At 40.3% G+C, this 18492-nt stretch overlaps 1 protein-coding gene across 1 annotated transcript in view; it reads left to right on the forward strand.

The window, feature by feature from the left end:
- Nucleotides 1–18492, forward strand: part of ascc3 (activating signal cointegrator 1 complex subunit 3) — a 252720-nt gene that overhangs the window by 131558 nt on the left and 102670 nt on the right. Inside the window, exons 12-14 of the mRNA XM_050047693.1 lie at nucleotides 8322–8498; nucleotides 9592–9663; nucleotides 16916–17050. Of these exons, the coding sequence (XP_049903650.1) occupies nucleotides 8322–8498; nucleotides 9592–9663; nucleotides 16916–17050 (384 nt within the window). The remainder of the gene's footprint in view (nucleotides 1–8321; nucleotides 8499–9591; nucleotides 9664–16915; nucleotides 17051–18492) is intronic.

Genomic DNA, 18492 nt, shown 5'->3' on the forward strand with positions numbered 1-18492 from the left:
TTAAACTACTGAGTTATATAAAAAATTCAACCCTGTATAGTTGTCATGAATGGGGAAATTAGCTATACCGTTTTTTGTCCCAGGCTATAAACATGTTTTTTCTGCTGTGAAGTTTGGCATTTTAACATGGAGGTCTATGGGGATTAACTCGGTCTTGGAGCCAGCCTCATGTGGCCTTTCAAGGAAACTGTCATTTTTGGCACTTCCTTGTTGGCTTCATTTTTCAGCACTGGAGGTTGCTGCTTGGTGTTGGCAGTAGTATTGTAGACAAATACAAAAATACAAAATTGACACTGTCAGTGTTATATTATTATACATATTATTATTATTATTATTACTGATGCATTAACATGTAAGGAGCATTTTAATGTTTAAGGTGGGGCTTATTTCACAATGTCTTACATTCTGCCTAATTTCATTTTACTCATGAAATATTTTTAAATTCTTAATCTGTTAAATAAGTAGGAAGTATACCCTCCAGATTAATTCAGTGCAGTAAAAAGTAAAATATTTACTGCTTACTGTGGAATAGAAATATGAAGTAGCATAAAATGGAAATTATCAATCAAAGTACCTGAGAATTGGATTTAATCACAGTCTTTCAAACCCCTATTTTTATAGCACAAGCTTTCTGAGATACATTTATAGTCCTCCAGATTACAAGCTGAGTAGTACTCCTCAGGATCAGTAAACAATTGTGTCTTTTATATGTAACAATTGCTGGAGTGCAGCTTCAAGTTCATCACAAAGTTTAAGGTTAATTATTTATAGATGTCTGTGATAGAACAGACTGATAAAGATACACAGTATATTATTAATACCAATGAAAATTGCTTAGTTACAGCAGCCATGACACATCAATCACAAAGCAAACAGCATAAGGACAACCAAATAGAATTACACTGAATGACAAACTTGGACTGCACTCCCACTCAAAACTTACTGTATACAATACTATGTTCCTGACAATATGCTGTACACGATTAGTACAAGTCCAGCAGAAAGTGTCTATTGACACTGTATTGATATGGCATGATTATACAATGGAATTGCACAGATCAATACATAATGTGCTGTACCATGAATCTATAAACAGTACATATAAACTGGTGTGTAGTGTACAGGTATGTACAACTTTAAGTGGTAGAGACAGCAGCCATTTTTATTATTTTTATATTTCAAAATAAAACTTCATACACTAATATGGTGATGTAATTTTTCCAGGCACGGACGTTTTACAGGACAATGGGTTGTTATGTCTCTGGCCTGTGACAGCCATGGCAGGAATGGGGGAATTTGTTCAAATTTGGCACAGGCATCCATTTTGAGTTAAGAATGAGCTGATTATAATTTGTGGGTCAAAGGTCAAAGTCAGTGTTACCTTGTGTCCGTGTTATTCTCATGAATGCGATAAATTCATGAGAGAAGAAAGCCCAGAGGGATTATTCTCAAATTTGGCACAAACGTACACTTGGACTGAAGAATGAACTGATTAGAATTTGATGGTCAAAGGGCAAGCTCAATGTGACCTTAAAAAATAATGTTTTTGTCTATAACTCAAGAATTCATATGCTAATTATGACAATATTTCACACAAATGTCTAAAAGGATACAGTGATAAAGTAATGACATTTTATACCCAAAAGGTCAACTGTCACTGTGACATCATAATCCCCCACCTGTGAATGCAACCTAACTGGTTTGTGGAGGCATACAACTGCAAGGCAGTAATTCCAGTGTTCTTTTTCATTTGTTCATATGCTTAATAGAGTTTTGTAGAGGCAGAATTGAACTGGGAGTGTGTCAGTATCGTACTTGCTATGAAATCTTCAAAGGTCCAGCATTTCAATTGTTCATTTTATTCAAGGTGTTATTTCAAGTGTACGTGCAAATTCACTGATGATTAGTGGCACTCTTTTCCTTTTGTATGGTAGCATTTCTTTGTGGCTTTGTCAGCTACATGGATCTTAGTGCAAAACCACAAAGGACTTCACAGATCACCTCAGCATCTAATTTTAATATTGTGACCTACCTTTATTCAGCTCATTACCCATTGGGGTAATTGTAAATTCAGATGTTAATCACAATTACCCTATGTTGCTATAAAATTTCATGATGCCACAAACTTAACTGAAACATGGATTCTTTATCTCTTGTAGAAAGGAGCAGTTAAACCCAGAGTTGCATAAAGTGAAAGGCAATGTGAGAGGAAAAACCCTGCAGACTGTTTGACACTCTGTAGGTGAACATGATGCACATCTGCAGTACGGAGGTTCAGCAGCAGTGGTGTGAATGTGTAGTGCAGGCCCGGTCCACTGGCAGGGATTGGTTGGGTCTTATCTTGATGGGATGGTTTGACAGGTACTGCATCACATTAAAGGCCTTACCAATCTTCCCTGTCACATCCAGCAGGAAGCTCACAGATAGGGCCACCCCTCCCCCCCCCATCCTCCCTTCTCTCCTCTCACCCACGTTGATACACAACATATTGAGTTTGCTTCAGGTTTCAAAGACAAAATACAGACATATAGTATTTGAGCAAGATCATTTATTTTGTCTTGTAAGTCATAAACCCCAAAGCCAGATACTCACCTTCTACCATGTCTTATGTTTTCTGAATATGGCCTTTCTTCATTGTCCTCAAGAAAAACAGATGCCGGTGTGCTTACTTGACCAGGGTTGGAGTTTTAGGGGTCTGAGAAAGGACCTTGAAGATGTGGGCACCCAGAAATTCTCAACCTTCACCCTGTTAATAGCAACACATCTTCAATCCCAACTCATCAAATGCAGCAACTTGGTCAGTGGTCCTGTACCCATTGCCATGTGCTTGATTTTCTTTTTGTAGGCCTCCTTGCTGTTGATGAGGCCAACCACCATTGTGTCACCTGCAAGCTTGATAATTATATTGGAACACTGTACAAGGGTACCCTGTAAATCCAGAGTTCTCGCTAGAGCACAATTTGAATTTGCTCAGTGAGTCACTCTGGCAATCAGTAATGATGCTCATTACCCATGCCCTTGGAGCCGAGCTGCACCAATCACATCGGTGTATCTGATATAGGCGGGCCAGAGGTGAGCTAAACAGATGACGACAGCTCTGCGACGACGAAGTCCGGAATCAGTCAGTAAACATTGCAAGATGGCTACGGATGAACACCAGTTGTTTGAAACGGCTTTGGCCGCTACAATGAACGAGTTAGACTTGGCTTTTTCTCTAAAAGAGGAACAGAAGACGGCGCTCGAATCTTTCCTTTGCAAGAAGGACGTTTTTGCTGTTTTGCCGACCGGATACGGCAAGAGTCTAATCTACCAGTTAGCTCCACTGGTAGTGCTCTGGATACGTCACCCCGTGTATTGTTCTGATTGGTCGTAGTGTTATCCAAATGTGTGCAGTGATATTTTCAAATGCATGTTTGGTGCCGCCCCTCGAGTTGGGCCATTTGCATTACTCATAGCCAGACCCTAAATCTTTCTAGATTTGGGTCTGGATTTCCAGGTTAGTACAAGGGTGCAGTCATAGGAAGAGGTAACAAAGGAGAGGACTTACAATACAGCCCTGTGGGACACCAGTGTGCAGGGTGAGGGCTGAGGAGGTGTGATTATTTAACCTAAAAGACTTGACTCAGTTGGTTAGGAAGTCCAGTATCCAGTTGCAAAGGATGTTGTTGATGCCAAGGTCACCGAGTTTCGTGATCAGTTTGTAGGGGATGATGGTTGATAGCCGAACTGAAGTAGATGAACAGTATTCTCACACAGGTGTTATTTTTGTCCAAATAGTGTAACATTTGCAAGGTATTATTTTTCAAAAAGAATAAATTCACAACAGCAATAAAAAAGAATATTTTATATCCAAACGTTTTTAGAGCAGCACCAGTAATATTAAAACATATCTCACTGGAAACAAAATAAAAATGGCAATAAATCATATTCCTGACATCACAATACTGAGTGAAGTTTAGAAAGAATAAAGAACACAGACATCAGTCAGTATCAGTCCTCCTGTCCTCTCTGCTGCTGAGGAGACTCACTGCCTGCAGGTCACATTACTGTTGATAAGTTTTAAGATATGAGACAAACTGAGCTAAAACGTTAGACAACAATAGTTGTTGTTGTTTCAGCTTGTTAGTAACAATTTGCTATTGGCTATAAAGCGCTCTGTGCTTGTTTATAACATAATATTGGCGGCGCTGGATGAGAGACTGCAGACAGAGCAGATTGAAATATCGCTTTTCTACATGTTTACATGTTGCTGATCAGGTGTATTGATAAAGTATTGGCTTTTTCCTCATAGAGGTTTATGCACTCACAGTAACAAGCGTGGTTGTCAACAGCTCAAGTTATCTTCACCTCTCTGTCTCCATCCATCTCTGCTCTGTGTTTGTGTGTGTGTGTGTGTGTGTGTGTGTGAGAAAGTGGCGCAGCAGCCAGGGCGCACAGACAGCAGGAGGAGACACTGCAGGATGATAATAAATGACACCCAAATGTAAAAAAAGTAAGCTACTGTAACAGTTACAGATAAAAGAGCCAGTAACGTTGGAGCTTCTCAATACTACGGTCATTCATAACTTAACGCTGCGGCTCGTTTACTTCCGGAGAGATTAACGGGTTAAAGCTTCACACATCCGTGGGAAAAAGCCTATATTAAAAGATCGATCTCGGATTTTACGAATCGATACTGGCTCATTCCCGTGAAGATCGATTTGAATCAGATGAATTGATGATTTTAACCCAGCCCTAGTCGTCCTAGTAGGAGAGGGCAGAGGTTGGCAAAGTGGACATGGCAGCCTCTGTACACCTGGTCTGGGGCTAATTGAAGGGGGTCCAGCATGAGTGTTAGACAGATATGACATTAGCCTGGACCAGCCCCAGTGCAGCGGTTCTTGTGGCTTGCTGTAGTGGAGTGTTTTGTCACTAGCATCATGAAGGTGGTTTTAAAGCACAGGCCCTGAGCATGCTTCAAGGGATGCCGTCACTAACATGCAATAATCCTGCTAAGTTCAGCACACACTTAACTGGGGCAGAGTTTGAGGGGCTGGTGGTCTGCAGGGAGCACAGCCTTAATGTCTGCCCCCAGGGTATCCCTGCCCCATGTGAATTTACAGCAAAGTATTAGCAGACCAAGCTGAGTGGTAGCTGGCCTTTTGAAAACCCTCTGCCTTATGTGTGAAGGTACCAACTCACAGGGGCTGAAGGCAGCAGAACTGAAGCTATTTTATACTAATTATATTGATTAAGATTCTAATACAATTAAAGAAAAGATAAAATAGTCCAATGATTGAAAAAAAATTACAGCTGACATGGGCATCAGCAATTGCCGATTGTCTCTTTAGTTATGGATAGTCAATTTTATCGTCAGCACAAACCTAGAAGACACACATAAATCAGGATAAATATAATGCCCATGATTTTGTGTCTGAATGGTGGTGCATAATGAACAATATGAACTGTCCAGGTAATTTACCAAGTATCACTAATATCCTCTTATATAACCAATGCCAGTGGTTCTCGGGACCCCCGGGTATCCTTGAGGGGCTTTCAGGGGGTCCCTAGAATAATGGGGAATAGTTTATTTTACTATTTGATTCATCCATCCATTTTTGTAACCACTTATCCTCTTGAGGGTCGCGGGGGGGCTGGAGCCTATCCCAGCTGACATTGGGTGAGAGTCAGGGTACACCCTGGACAGCCAGACTATCGCAGGGCTAACACATAGAGACAGACAACCATTCACACCTACAGCCAATTTAGAGTCACCAATTAACCTATCCCCAACCTGCATGTCTTTGGACTGTGGGAGGAAGCTGGAGTACCCAGAGAAAACCCACGCTGACACAGAGAGAACATGCACACTCCGCACAGGGGGGCTCCTTCCTGGGATCGAACCAGTAACCCTCTTGCTGTGAGGTGACAGTGCTAACCACCACACCACAGTGCGGCCCCACTATTTGATTCACTACAGAAATAAACCCAACGTAAGTAAGACTCATAAGGGTGACTATTCTGATTATACTTTTCACTTCCTCCACGGTTATCTCCTCAAATGTGGTTGACAACGAAAGAATCCTCATCTCAATCATATCTAAAAACAAAATCTTCAACGATGGAGGTCAGTGAAGTGAAATCTTACCAAATGGAGGCCAATGACCTAATGTGTATCAATTTAGGGGTCATCGATCTATGCTCAATACGTTTTTTTCACAATAGTGATGTTCCTGGCGACTAAACAAAAATTTTAATTAAGACTAGTCGAGTAGTCTTAAAAAGGGAGAACACTCAGAAAACAGTCAAAATTTAGCACAATTTATTGTTAAGTATTTGAAACAGTGTCCCAAAAAATATTGCACTGGTAATATAATCACAATCTTTAACAACAATGTCGGATTTTAAATGCTGCTGAAGTACGAGACACTTTGCGCTGTGTGGTAAGAATGTGAACATGACGGCAACTCAAAAGTCAAAAGTTAACCACTAAAATAACATGTAAAATATGAAAAAAAGCCTCTGAAATGTGGGGCACAATGAACCTTGCAGATACACCTTACATCTAAATTCTAATTAAATTTCAGCTGAAATGAGAGGCATTTTGCTCCGTGCAGTATGACTGTAAACCCTGCACATTATCTGACAACAACTCACTTAAAGATAACAAATGATATAACGCCTCAAAAAAGATTAATTGCTGCTGAATTCATTTTCTAGATCAAAGTACTGCCAAACCGCGCTGATTTTGTGAGAGGATATCGCTCCAGTTTCCCACAGTGCTGTTTTAAATCTCCTGTCTGACCGCTCTGTAGCCCCCACTAGTGGCGGGCGGCTGCATGACAGTTAAGCGGCCTTGTACATGAATAACACACTAATAGGTTTAACTGATATTTCTGGTGCCGACTAGTCGGGGATTGGACGTTTAATCATTAAAGCCTCAGTGTGTAAAAATGGTGAGTAACAGTGACATCAGTGGTCAAATTCTAGATTGCAGGGCTCATTCGCGCTCACTCGCTCGCCCCTCCCGTCGGGAAAGTGACGGTGGCCTCATAGAATAAAATGCCTTGCGCAGACAGCAGAGATCCATCCACAAGTTTTTCGAGTTTTTCAGGAGTAGGCTTATCTAGCGACGAGGTGAATATTTATTTAGGAATCTAAACCACGTAAATGCAGTAAATGTTCTGTTATAATGTCAATGTTCTGTGAGTTAATGGCATGTTTGGGATTGAATGAGTATAGGTAGGGGGGCGGGGTGCGCGTGTGACGGGAATGAGAGCTGTGTGAGTGCGGGTGCTGGTGTGTGTATGAGCGAGCTGGAGGAGAGAGCAGGAGTGCACAGTTGGAGTTACAGCTAAGTTCTTGTTTGTTGGTTGTTTTGGCGTGGTTACGGCCAACAGTAACCTGTACTGTTCAGTAATAAACGGTGGTTTGCCGAATAACTGCGTCATCCTTTCCACACGTCCTGGCGGATGCTACAATATGTTATAGCTTGCCAGTGAGATATAGGTTATCTGTGAGATAGAACGTTATGTTAGGAGTGTTTTATTTCTAATTATTTTGGTAACACGAGCAAACATTAGCACGGTAATGCTAAAATAACACGTCTTATGTGATAGTCACGGCACAGTGTGGCAAATATAGGTTGGTACGATTATAATATATGCGTTTCCAGAGTGTTCTTCCACAGGAGTTTTTTCCACCTGGAATAAGCAACGCCGATATTCACTTGCGTTTTGTCCCGTCCTTGCTTATCTGATCTTTTTCTTTTATTTGGTGGCGTGGTTTCCCTCTTACGGGGCAAAGCATATGTATGGTCCTCCATTTAAAGTGTGACAGAATCATAAAAGTACAAAGCAGGTTCAACCAGAAGCGCCCTGGATTGATCTTCACCTTCTCTGTCTCCAGTGGCCGCGAGTTCTAGGTAAACGCGAAGCGCATATATCCCTTTCGGCCACTGTATTCAAATATGGCGACGCAAGAGGGCAGCATCCAGCAGACCACGCCTGCCTGTGTATATATAGAGAAATCATTCTAAGCCTAGGAGAAAGCTTCCATTTGTATGTGAATTGCATTACACTTTAGTAAATATATATTTATGAAAGCAATAGTTGATATTTGCTAATAAACAACCACGTAAATTACACATTGTAACTTTAAGACGTCTAATCGAAGAGGTTATATCACAACCTCTCACATTGTCTTTTGCTCTCTTGGCCTGCAAGTCACTTCATCAAGGAAATCTCAAGAAGAAATTTCCTAGTACTGCAACTCCTTTTGCCTGAATGAATGCACTGGATAGAGCTAAGTGTAACTGTGACTCTGTGTTGTCTGATTTTAAGGTGGAATCCACCCAGAGTATGATCAGGATCCTGGGACTATCAGCCACTCTGCCCAACTATCTTGATGTGGCCGCCTTTCTTCACGTCAACCCCTACATCGGCCTCTTCTTCTTTGACAGTCGCTTCAGACCTGTGCCCCTCGGACAGACCTTTGTCGGCATCAAAACCACTACCAAGGTAAACATGCAACCATGATGTGAATGATGTGAATTTCCCTTGGAGGATAAATAAAGTTCTTCCTATTCTATTCTATTCTATTCTATTCTATTTACAAACCTACAGGACCATGTAACTTTTACATGTACATGTAGTTTAGTTCTTCTAGGGGATACATGCATACAATGTATGAGTAACCAACAACAAAGGGGACATCTGTACTGAAGAGCTACATCTGATAAGACTTCTCCACAAGACAAAAACATTGGTTTTTACTATCATTTGAAGAGCCAGACTGCTACATCGGCATGGCCATGACTGTTAAATGGAAACCATTCAGTTTCAACCTTAGAATTTTAAGATTTTTGATCATAGCCAAGTAGAACTTTGTATTTTATAGCATGAAGAATATTTTAGACCTGCAGTAAAACTAAACATTTTGCAAGCCCATATGCAAAGCTAACATAACTCTTCACATGCAGCTAAATAAAAAAAATAAATAAATAAATAAAAATGTTTTATTCACATTTCTTGCGTGATGGGGTGCATATGTCTTGCCTGGTTGTAAAAGAAAATGTACCAAAAAAGTTTCTTAAAGAAATTCAAAACTCACAAACATTTGAATTTTCTCTACATAAAAATCTTAAATCATGTTATTTCCTCTGATTGATGTCACTTAAATGAACATAACAATATTTTGGTGCAGAAATACATCAATGCAATATTTATGCATAATTTACTGTGTTGCCTCACATGAATGTGAGAAATGGTCTGAACGGGCATGAGAAAATGACCCTAGGTTCTCATGTCACAAAGCAAAGCTTGTATTAGTGTGAACTTAGTCTCAAACAGGTCATAATTTTTATTCCCTAAGTTACAAGTAAATCACCACTGGTCAGTCGAAAAGGGAGTGTCACTGTTCCTCTAACTGGTTATTGATAGCAAAGGTTTAGTTGCAGAGTATTGATACACAAAGAAAAGAAGACAAGGCTGAGTAAGATTATGCACAGTCTTTAGGTTACAATTGTATACATACCTGCTAGTCATTAGTTACATAGCTAAAACGCTGCAATAGTCAGGTAAGATAAAATTGTTTATTATGTGTCCTGTTCAGATCCAGCAGCTTCATGACATGGAGGAAGTTTGTTACAACAAAGTTCTGGAGCAGGTTAAAGCTGGTCACCAGGTAAGGGCTCCTCTGCATGCTTTATTATTATATACACAGGTTTTTGTGTCTCTTTTGTGTGTGTGTGAGAGAGTTAATGTAATAAAGAATGTAAAGGGGAGTAAATTTAGAAGAATATTCACTACTTTTAAATGTCACAGTTTCTATGCCAAGGTTTAGAGAATTTTATCTTTTTAGCAAAGCTTCAAATTGTTGCTGACAACTGTGGACTTTGTCAGCTCAAATGACAACTGTAGGTGGGGCCATCATAATCACAAAAATTTACAATACGATACACTGTGATACGATACAATGCGATACGGTATGGAACAGTATAGTTTATTGTCCCCGTAGGGAAATTTGTCTTGGAGTCAGGAGCTGCACAAGTATTGCTGCCTTACAATAATAGTCCAGAGGAAATGAAGCATACGCCATAAAAACAAAGAAACACATACTACACAAAACAGTATTGCACATCAGCCACTCATGTGTTGCACATAACACCAGCACACAACAGAGCACCATAAGCAAAGCACGTCACATTCCCCAAAGCATCCAGTGAGATTATTCAAGTTTTTAAGGTGACCATTTTGAGGTTCGCATAAATTAATTTTTCTAATGATTCAGTTTAAATTTGGTCATCCTGTAGTAGCCCATCAATTGTCATACAAATAATTGCGATTAAAAATTAAATTGTCCTTTTCTATTCATTTTATGACACACAGCAGTGCAGTTTGGTTTGGTTTTGCAAGTAGACCTAAACCTGTGCTGTAAATTTAAATGGTTGCTCCCTGAAAATGTTGCAGTTGTTGACAAAGGAATGTCAATTAATCTACAAATAGTTTGCTGGGGAAAAAAAACTGCTGTTCCATAACAGATTATCTGTTTGGTCCAATCAGATTGCACAACAATTCAAAGGACTGTCTGTCAATGATCTCCAGCATAACTTTCCTCAGAGCTGTCAAATGCACTGCTGCACCCGCAGGGTAGACTCTCTGCTATAAATAAAGAGACCAGTTATTGGCACATCTCTGTCATCATCTTGCTTCAAAGGGCAAGAAAAACGGTCTCATACAGCTGAAACAGAAGAATCTGTCCTACAGCAGTAAGAGCTACAGTCGACAGCCAAGCTCCATTTCCTTGTTTTCTTTTCTCTGACATTGGAACCTTGAGCTCAGGTCTTTAGTTTCCTCAACTCAGTTGATGGAAATGTACCTGTAGTATCCAAAACTTGGAACAGAGTGTAAACCTTAGGTTGACACGAAACACATTTGTTACAATATATTCACACAGTTAACGCAGGCTGCTCTTGCAGATTAAATCAAAAGGGTTTATTAATTCTTTCCCTCATACAAAACTAAAGTTGGTGAAGACAACAAAATATTTTGACAGAAAAGGCTGCCAGTTATTTCTGTACACTCCAAAAGTCCACAACAGAAAACTGTGCAGCTCCACTCTGCATCTGCAGATACTCACTGCCCAAAAGTGTCGTTAAAAAGGATAGTTTGGATCTTTTGAAGTGGGGCTGTATGAGGTACTTATCCATAGTCAGTGTATCACATACAGTAGGTCAGTCAGCACATTCCTAGTTTGGAGAGGCAGGCTGGAGTATCACCATGGATACAAAGTTACGTACTGCTGTGAATGAGGGCAGCAGCAAAATATATTTTAGCCACCGTTGAGCAGAGCTATATTTAGAATATTTTCACCAGGTTACCTCGCCATCAGATAGCGATTTACAACGGGGAACTTAAGCCGTTATATCGTGCTCATCAAAGCCACACTTCATTCAGAAAAAAATAATTTAACATCACTGAACACAGGAGCTGCAGGTCTGCTTCTGCCTCAATCAGTTAGCGTGTTTGTGTTATTGTATTTGAAAAAAATTACTGTTATGGTTTTTTTTTGTCAATGGAGTCTGGTGGCTATAAGAGCATAGATGGGGAATGAAAGCCATTAACAGCTTCCCCTTCAGAATGGTCTGTCTGGCGGTAAGGTAAAATTCAAAATATAGCGTATACTTAAACTGATTTTTTTTTTTAGGTGGCTAACATACATTTTGCTTCTGGCCCCCATCCACAACAGTGCATTGCTTATCCCCAGTGGTGCTACTCTTGTCTGGTTCTCCTAACTGGGGGTGTGCCGGCTGACATGTACTGTATGTAATACACTGTCTATGGATATCTCACACAAACCCCACTTTAAAAAATTAGAACTGTCCCTTTAAGTCAGTCGATCCTAAAGCGGCATGCATGTATATCCTTTTTTTTTTGCAATACAGGTAATTAACAAACAAAATGAAATACATATGTAGTCCTATATTCAACATAATATATAAAAAATAGAATCAAATATCACTAAATATCAACATGTTTATAATAACAGAAAATAAAATCAATTGCAAACTTCCCTTGATTGTGAAATCTAACAAATATGCTTAATGATCATGATCAGCTCAAATAATAGTGTCCCGGCAATCATGTAATAATTGCAACAGACCTAACTTACACTCATTAATGAGTTGGTTGAAAACATATGATGTACAACTGACCTAACATTGCCCAACTGGATCTTGCAGCTTTGGCTCCCCTATTTTATCCTGATATTGGGCTCAAATGTTTTTGTTTGTTTTTGAGTTAATGTGTGCCTGCTGCATACAGTCTATTAGTCCAAAAGAAACTACAATCATACCTACTGAACAATTCCCGTTTCCCACATTAAAATCTGCATTTCCCAGATTTCTAGGTACTGCAGCCATATTAAAAAGGGGTTTGAATTACCTTTATGCATGTCCTTCATACTTCTTCATGAATGTATGAAGACTGTCACTGTGAAATGTTTGGACTAGAGCAACTCAAAGAGGCTCACAGTAATGCTGTTGTAGCAATACAACTGTTTGCCTTGAAAATGCTTCTATGAACTTTTTCATGAACAGGACCTCCTGCTGCAAACATTTTTGTGAACCTTTTGGAATGAACACCTGCTATCTAAAGTCTCTGAAGTCCTTATCTCCCCCAGTGTTACTCTCCCCTTCCTTCCCCCATTCACCAACCACCAGCCTCCACTCATTCTGCTTCCACTCTTCTGCCTCAGAAGGCCTGTTGGGAAGATGAGAATTGTGAATTCAGACTTTACCGTTTAGCTCCCATCTGCTACAGGAGTTGAACTCCCTATTGAGCACGGTTGTTATCCTGTCTGCATCATTTTATTGCAAGTGTTCACACACACACATACACACACAGCTTTTCTTGTTTTTTTTCCTCCTTCTCTCTTGCCCATTATCTCCCTCAGAGACACACTTAATATGAGTCCTGCTGGAGCCCTTGAAAGCTTGTAAACCAACTTAATTCTACTGCACCACTGACAACTTTTTTATCTCCCCGGTTAAAACTATACAATGGTCCAGTCCAGCGTGTAGGTTGAGGCCACTGAGGCCACAGCTCAGCTGGGGAGGCCTCTTCCCCGCTCATTATTAAATTGTCAAGAAGTGGCTATGACATATATTAATTTCATCTGGGAGGATCTGATGGATGAAATTTCCTTTATGATTTTGCTACCACCCTCCTGGTGGGAAGCATGCTGCCAGAAAGAAGTTTAATAAGCTGAGAAGCCGGCGGTTACTGCCGACAATGCTTCCACACAGCTCAGTGGTGCAGATAAAACGCCTTCAATAAATAACATTTGCTGCAGTGGTCTCTTCGGACCCACTGTGTTTGGAGCATACACGCAGCTGGTTGCTGCATGTGTGTGCAGTCATGTAATGTTGTTTGGTCTAATTTCCATACTAAAAAGTAACAAAAATACATAAAAAAACAATATCAACAGGGTCTGTCAAGGCTCTTTACAGGTACTTGTTACTCGAAAGTAGGGACTTTTTTACAGCCCAGACACCAGAAGAAAATGCTGGCATTGTAGGTTTCTGCCAACTATGGCTGCATTACATTTGTGTGTTTCATACGTATCATAACATTTCTAAAGTAACATTAGAAAATTGAGTGGACTTTTTCATCGAGAGGTGGACGGGATGGTGCATGGCATGGCACTAAAGCAAGTTGGCTTCTGTAGACCACTTTTCGAGTGCTTTTTAGCATGTCACGGCTGCATTTCCTGCCAAGATAGTGCCACGAAAAGTGGTTGTTTTTTTAATGAGACATCGCTGTGTTCCAGCCAGGACAGCACTATGAAAAGTGGTTGTTGTTTACGTAGCCATCACCTCCTTTCCAGCAGGGATTGTGCCCCCAAAACTGGGTATTTTTAGCCAAAACATGATCTTTTCCTTACCATAATGTTTGAAAAAGATTAGAATTATGATGTCGAGGTGGGCATTTTCAGTCACCTCTCTTTGAGATGTGGAAATCAACTCACTAATCTGTAAACCTTCTCTTTGCTGACTTCTAGCTAGCTAGAATCTAGTTAGCCCGGTGGAGGTTTTCAAATGTAAACATCAGGAAACATCAAGGAAGAGATGGAGACGATGACCACCAGCTGAGCTAGCATCCTGCTAGCCATTGTTCAAGCGTTGGAAAATAAAACGGAGAACCTCCATGCAGTCATTTATCAGATACCAAGATATCAGGAATTGTAATATCCTTTGATTCACCGAAACTGGCTAAATCCTTGACAGCACCATTCAACCACATGGGTCTTTTTCTTTATGCCAGTCCAACAGAGCAAAGGAATCTGGTGAGAGATGGGGAGGAGGCGCATGATTTATGGTAAATAGGGACTAGTGTGTTGGTGGGAATGTGAGGTGCTGTCCTGTGCCTGCTGTGGAACACTGCTATTCGCTGTTCAGAGGTGGCTGCAGTGCAGCACTGCCTGTGTTTGGTAGGAGCAACCATGCAGCCATCCTCTTCACGTTGGGATGTGTGGATAGTTAATCATTCCACAACCAGAAACCACGGATTACCACAACCATCCGGAAACATAGACAATTATAAAGCAGCAGCCAGCAATGTAAGAAGATGCAAAAATGGATTAAATTACAGTGTACAAGTTACAGGAGCAGATGGCATCACATTTCACTGGACTTGTACTTTGTATAATTTCATGTGACAGATAAATAATTATTTATTTATTAGGGATGTCCCGATCCAGCTTTTTCACTTCCGATCCGATACCGATATTACAGCCTTGAGTTTTGGCCGATACCGATACCAATCCGATCCAAGCGCGTATTATACATATTCACTTATTTTGTTGTCAGTCATGTTAGAAAAGGTTTGATCAAGCAAAGAACAACTACTTAATCAGGTTAGTTAGAATGATCCACAACAGTTGGTATGAGAAACTGACCTGTTTATTGTTAACAGGGTTAAATAAACAAACTTTAAACTTGAACATTAACATTAAATAAAAAATATAGCTGGGTTGCTTTGGCTGCTTTGGCCCCTTAATAAATAGAAAATAAATCAACACAAGAAATGTTTAAAATGTCTAACAATGAAATTAAAATAGCAGCAAGACTCCACACACTTGTGCTTTGCTCCCCTAATAAAGACATTGTTGGCATTTAACAAAATGCAGCCTTTCCTTTTCAGTTATTTTAGTAGTGTTTTTGTAGTCCACCCATGGCACCGATTTCACTAATTGTGCCCAAAACAATGCCATCAGTGCTCTTCACTTAAACAGTAAGAGTGTAAACCAAATAAAAATATCACTCTCAAAAAACCAGAGCAGAAAACAAATAGTCAGTTAACTAAATTGACCGCTACTCTTCCTACCCTCTGTGTGTCTGCCGTCTGCATGCTGGCCTGGCGGATTGATAGTAAGCTGGAGCGGATCACTGGAATGGACTGCTTGAATCGCGGAGCGCTGGGCTGGCTGGCCGGAAAACCTGGCACGGACTCCGTGAAAAACTGGATCGGAGTTCATGTATCGGCATTTTTCCTTGCAGTCCGATCCGATGCCAATGCCCGTTTTTTGCTAATATTGGCGGGCGATACCGATCCGAATATCGGATCAGGACATCCCTATTATTTATTGATCGACTGATAACCAAGTGGTTTTTGTACCTAAACCTAACCACACATTAACTACATTCAATCGTTTTCTGTAACCGCTTATCCTATTAGTGGTCTCTGGGGGGGCTGGAGCCTATCCCAGCTGAAATTGGGTGAGAGGCGGGGTACACCCTGGACAGGTTGGCAGACTATTGCAGGGCTGACACAGACAACTATTCACGCTCACATTTACACCTATAGGCAATTTAGAGTCACCAGTTAACCTGCATGTCTTTGGACTGTGGGAGGAAGCTGGAAAGCCTGCAGAAAACCCACACTGACACAGGGGAACATGCAAACTGCAAAACTGAACCCTCTTGCTGTGAGGCGACAATGCTAACCACTGCACCACTGTGCCCTCATCCATTAACCACAGCGTTGCTGAAATGTAAAGTTTCAACATGTCCACTACATAGTAACATACAAATGTAACGTATTTTTTAATTTCTCAGAAAATTTCATTTCCAACACTATTTCTGGCGATTGGGCTGCTTTTTTATCATTTATTTCACTTATTACTTATTTTGTCAGTGTGCACGCTGGGTTCTTATTAAATATACAATCATTATAGATTGTTGTTAACATTTTTTTCTATATTCTCAATATTTTTTAGTACCTCTAATTAAAGAATCAACAAGACAAGGTTGACATCTAGTGTATGACTGGACCCACATTACCTCCATTGATGGCATGTCAGGAGGGGATCTTTAGAAACACAAGGAATGATTACAGCAAGCAAAGCCTGTTTCAGTGTTCATATTGGCACCTTACTTTTATTTTCAGATAGATTTAGAAAAACGTTAACCTGTTTTTTAATGCAATCACCTACTCACTGGAGAACCCAGAATAACTGAGGGAAGAACCATAAAGAATGCTGATGTTTCTATACATGTCACAGGGCTCAGTGAGTGATTTGATTTGTATGAAAATACCATCTTCAAAAAACCTAAGCAAGGAAATGTATTTTGGAAGAATGCTGCTTATCTTTCCAGTAGAGTTTTACACACTCAAAGAATTCCTGACAAGGTTCACTAAAGCTGCTGTTATAGGCTTGTCTGGAACTACATCTCACTAATACACTTTATCTTGGGCTTTTGACTTGTCACCCGTCTGTATGTGTGGCGATGACTGAAAGAAGGTTTTCTGGTGTAATAATCTGAGCTCCAGCAGCACCACAATGGCAGACTTTAGGTGTGGCCCAAATAAAAATAAATAATGTATTATGCTGATGTTGGGAACATTTTCATCATGTATGTTTGTGTGTGTTTTAGGTGATGGTATTTGTCCACGCTCGTAATGCCACAGTGAGGACGGCCATGGGGCTGATCGAGATGGCAAAGAACCACGGAGAAACATGCTTCTTTCAACCAGACCAGGGTCCAGACTACGGCCAGTGTGAGAAACAGGTAGAAAAGCTTTCAACAATCTGATGGTTTTCACAAAGTTTTATATATATATATATATATATATATTTTTTTTTTTCCCAAGACATAAATAAAGAAAATAAGACGGCATGAAGACGCTGGATAAAAACAGCAACAAAAACAGCCATTAGGTAGGCACACAAAAGGCTCTGTCACATCACCATTTATACAGCGACATTTCGAGGTCTGTTTTTTCTTTTTTTTTCAATGGAACTGCCCCATCAAGGAAATCTGAGTGGTTTGCTCAGTGGATTCATAACTTTAGTGAATTTTGACACACGGATTTGTTCAGCTACATAAACAACCCATCCTTGTCCGCTTTGTTCTCCCATCCACTTTTACATAACTGTCCTCTGTTGGCATATTAACTGCTTCCCAAAAAAGATGTGTAGCCAAAGAGATGCTAAACGTATCTTTACAGATATTCTTTGTATCCCAAAAAAAATAATCAAGGACAAACTGTCAATGATAAGAGGACACAGAAGGCTTTTACGTGCAACACTTCCTCCTCTCTTTTCAACCTGTACAACATGGCACACCCACTGATACTGTCACGGTTCACTCTTCAGGTTAACCTTTGGCAGGATCACAATATTATGGTATACTAGATGCGGGGTTAGCACCGGACAGTAATATCTTCATACCTCGGTAATATTTCAAAAAGGTATTAAAGTATGAAAAACTAGATATCCTCGAAGCCTACTTCAGATCAAGGATAAGCTGCTATTTTTTGGGTTCCGGCTGAGAACCAACTTTTCAGGTTCTGAACATAGACTGTAAAAAATAATGGACATACCCGCCGTGACATCACCCATTGGTTTGTGGGCTCCTGTTTTGAAGCCTTGAGTTTTGCACTTGGCGTAGCCATCTTGCACTTGGCGTAGCCATCTTGTTTTTTTTTGGAGCCAGAAATGATAAAATTTGGACAAGAGGATGGAGCTGACTGTGGTGACAGCCTGCCACTCAAAACGGCCACATCCTTAATTATGCATATTATAGGTGAGTAATATATAAATTCACCCCTTGTACAGTTGTCATGAAGGCAGAAATTCGCTCAAGAGACAAAAAACTTTTTTTTTTGCACCAGGCTGTAAACATGATTATTTCTGCTGTAAAGCTGTGCATTTCAACATGGGGGTCTACGGCGATTGACTCCCTCATGGAGTCAGCCACAAGTGGCCATTTAAGGAACTGCAGTTTTTGACACTTTCACGCTGAAGTTTATTTATTCTTGGTTGAAATGCTCCAGGTTTGAGAACCAGAACAGAACCTCTTCCATCTTGGTGGAGAAAAGGATCAATGTCACCAAGCTTCCAGTTTGCAAGGATGTGCAGGTTAATTTTGCTGTGCTGCTTTTTCAGCAGTTTGGAATTACACTGTTACACTGATACATAGAACTTTGACACATGAAGAAACCCAGAGGA

The sequence above is a fragment of the Epinephelus moara genome, chromosome 6, assembly GCF_006386435.1.
Source record: "Epinephelus moara isolate mb chromosome 6, YSFRI_EMoa_1.0, whole genome shotgun sequence".
Classification (NCBI taxonomy): Eukaryota; Metazoa; Chordata; class Actinopteri; order Perciformes; family Serranidae; genus Epinephelus; species Epinephelus moara.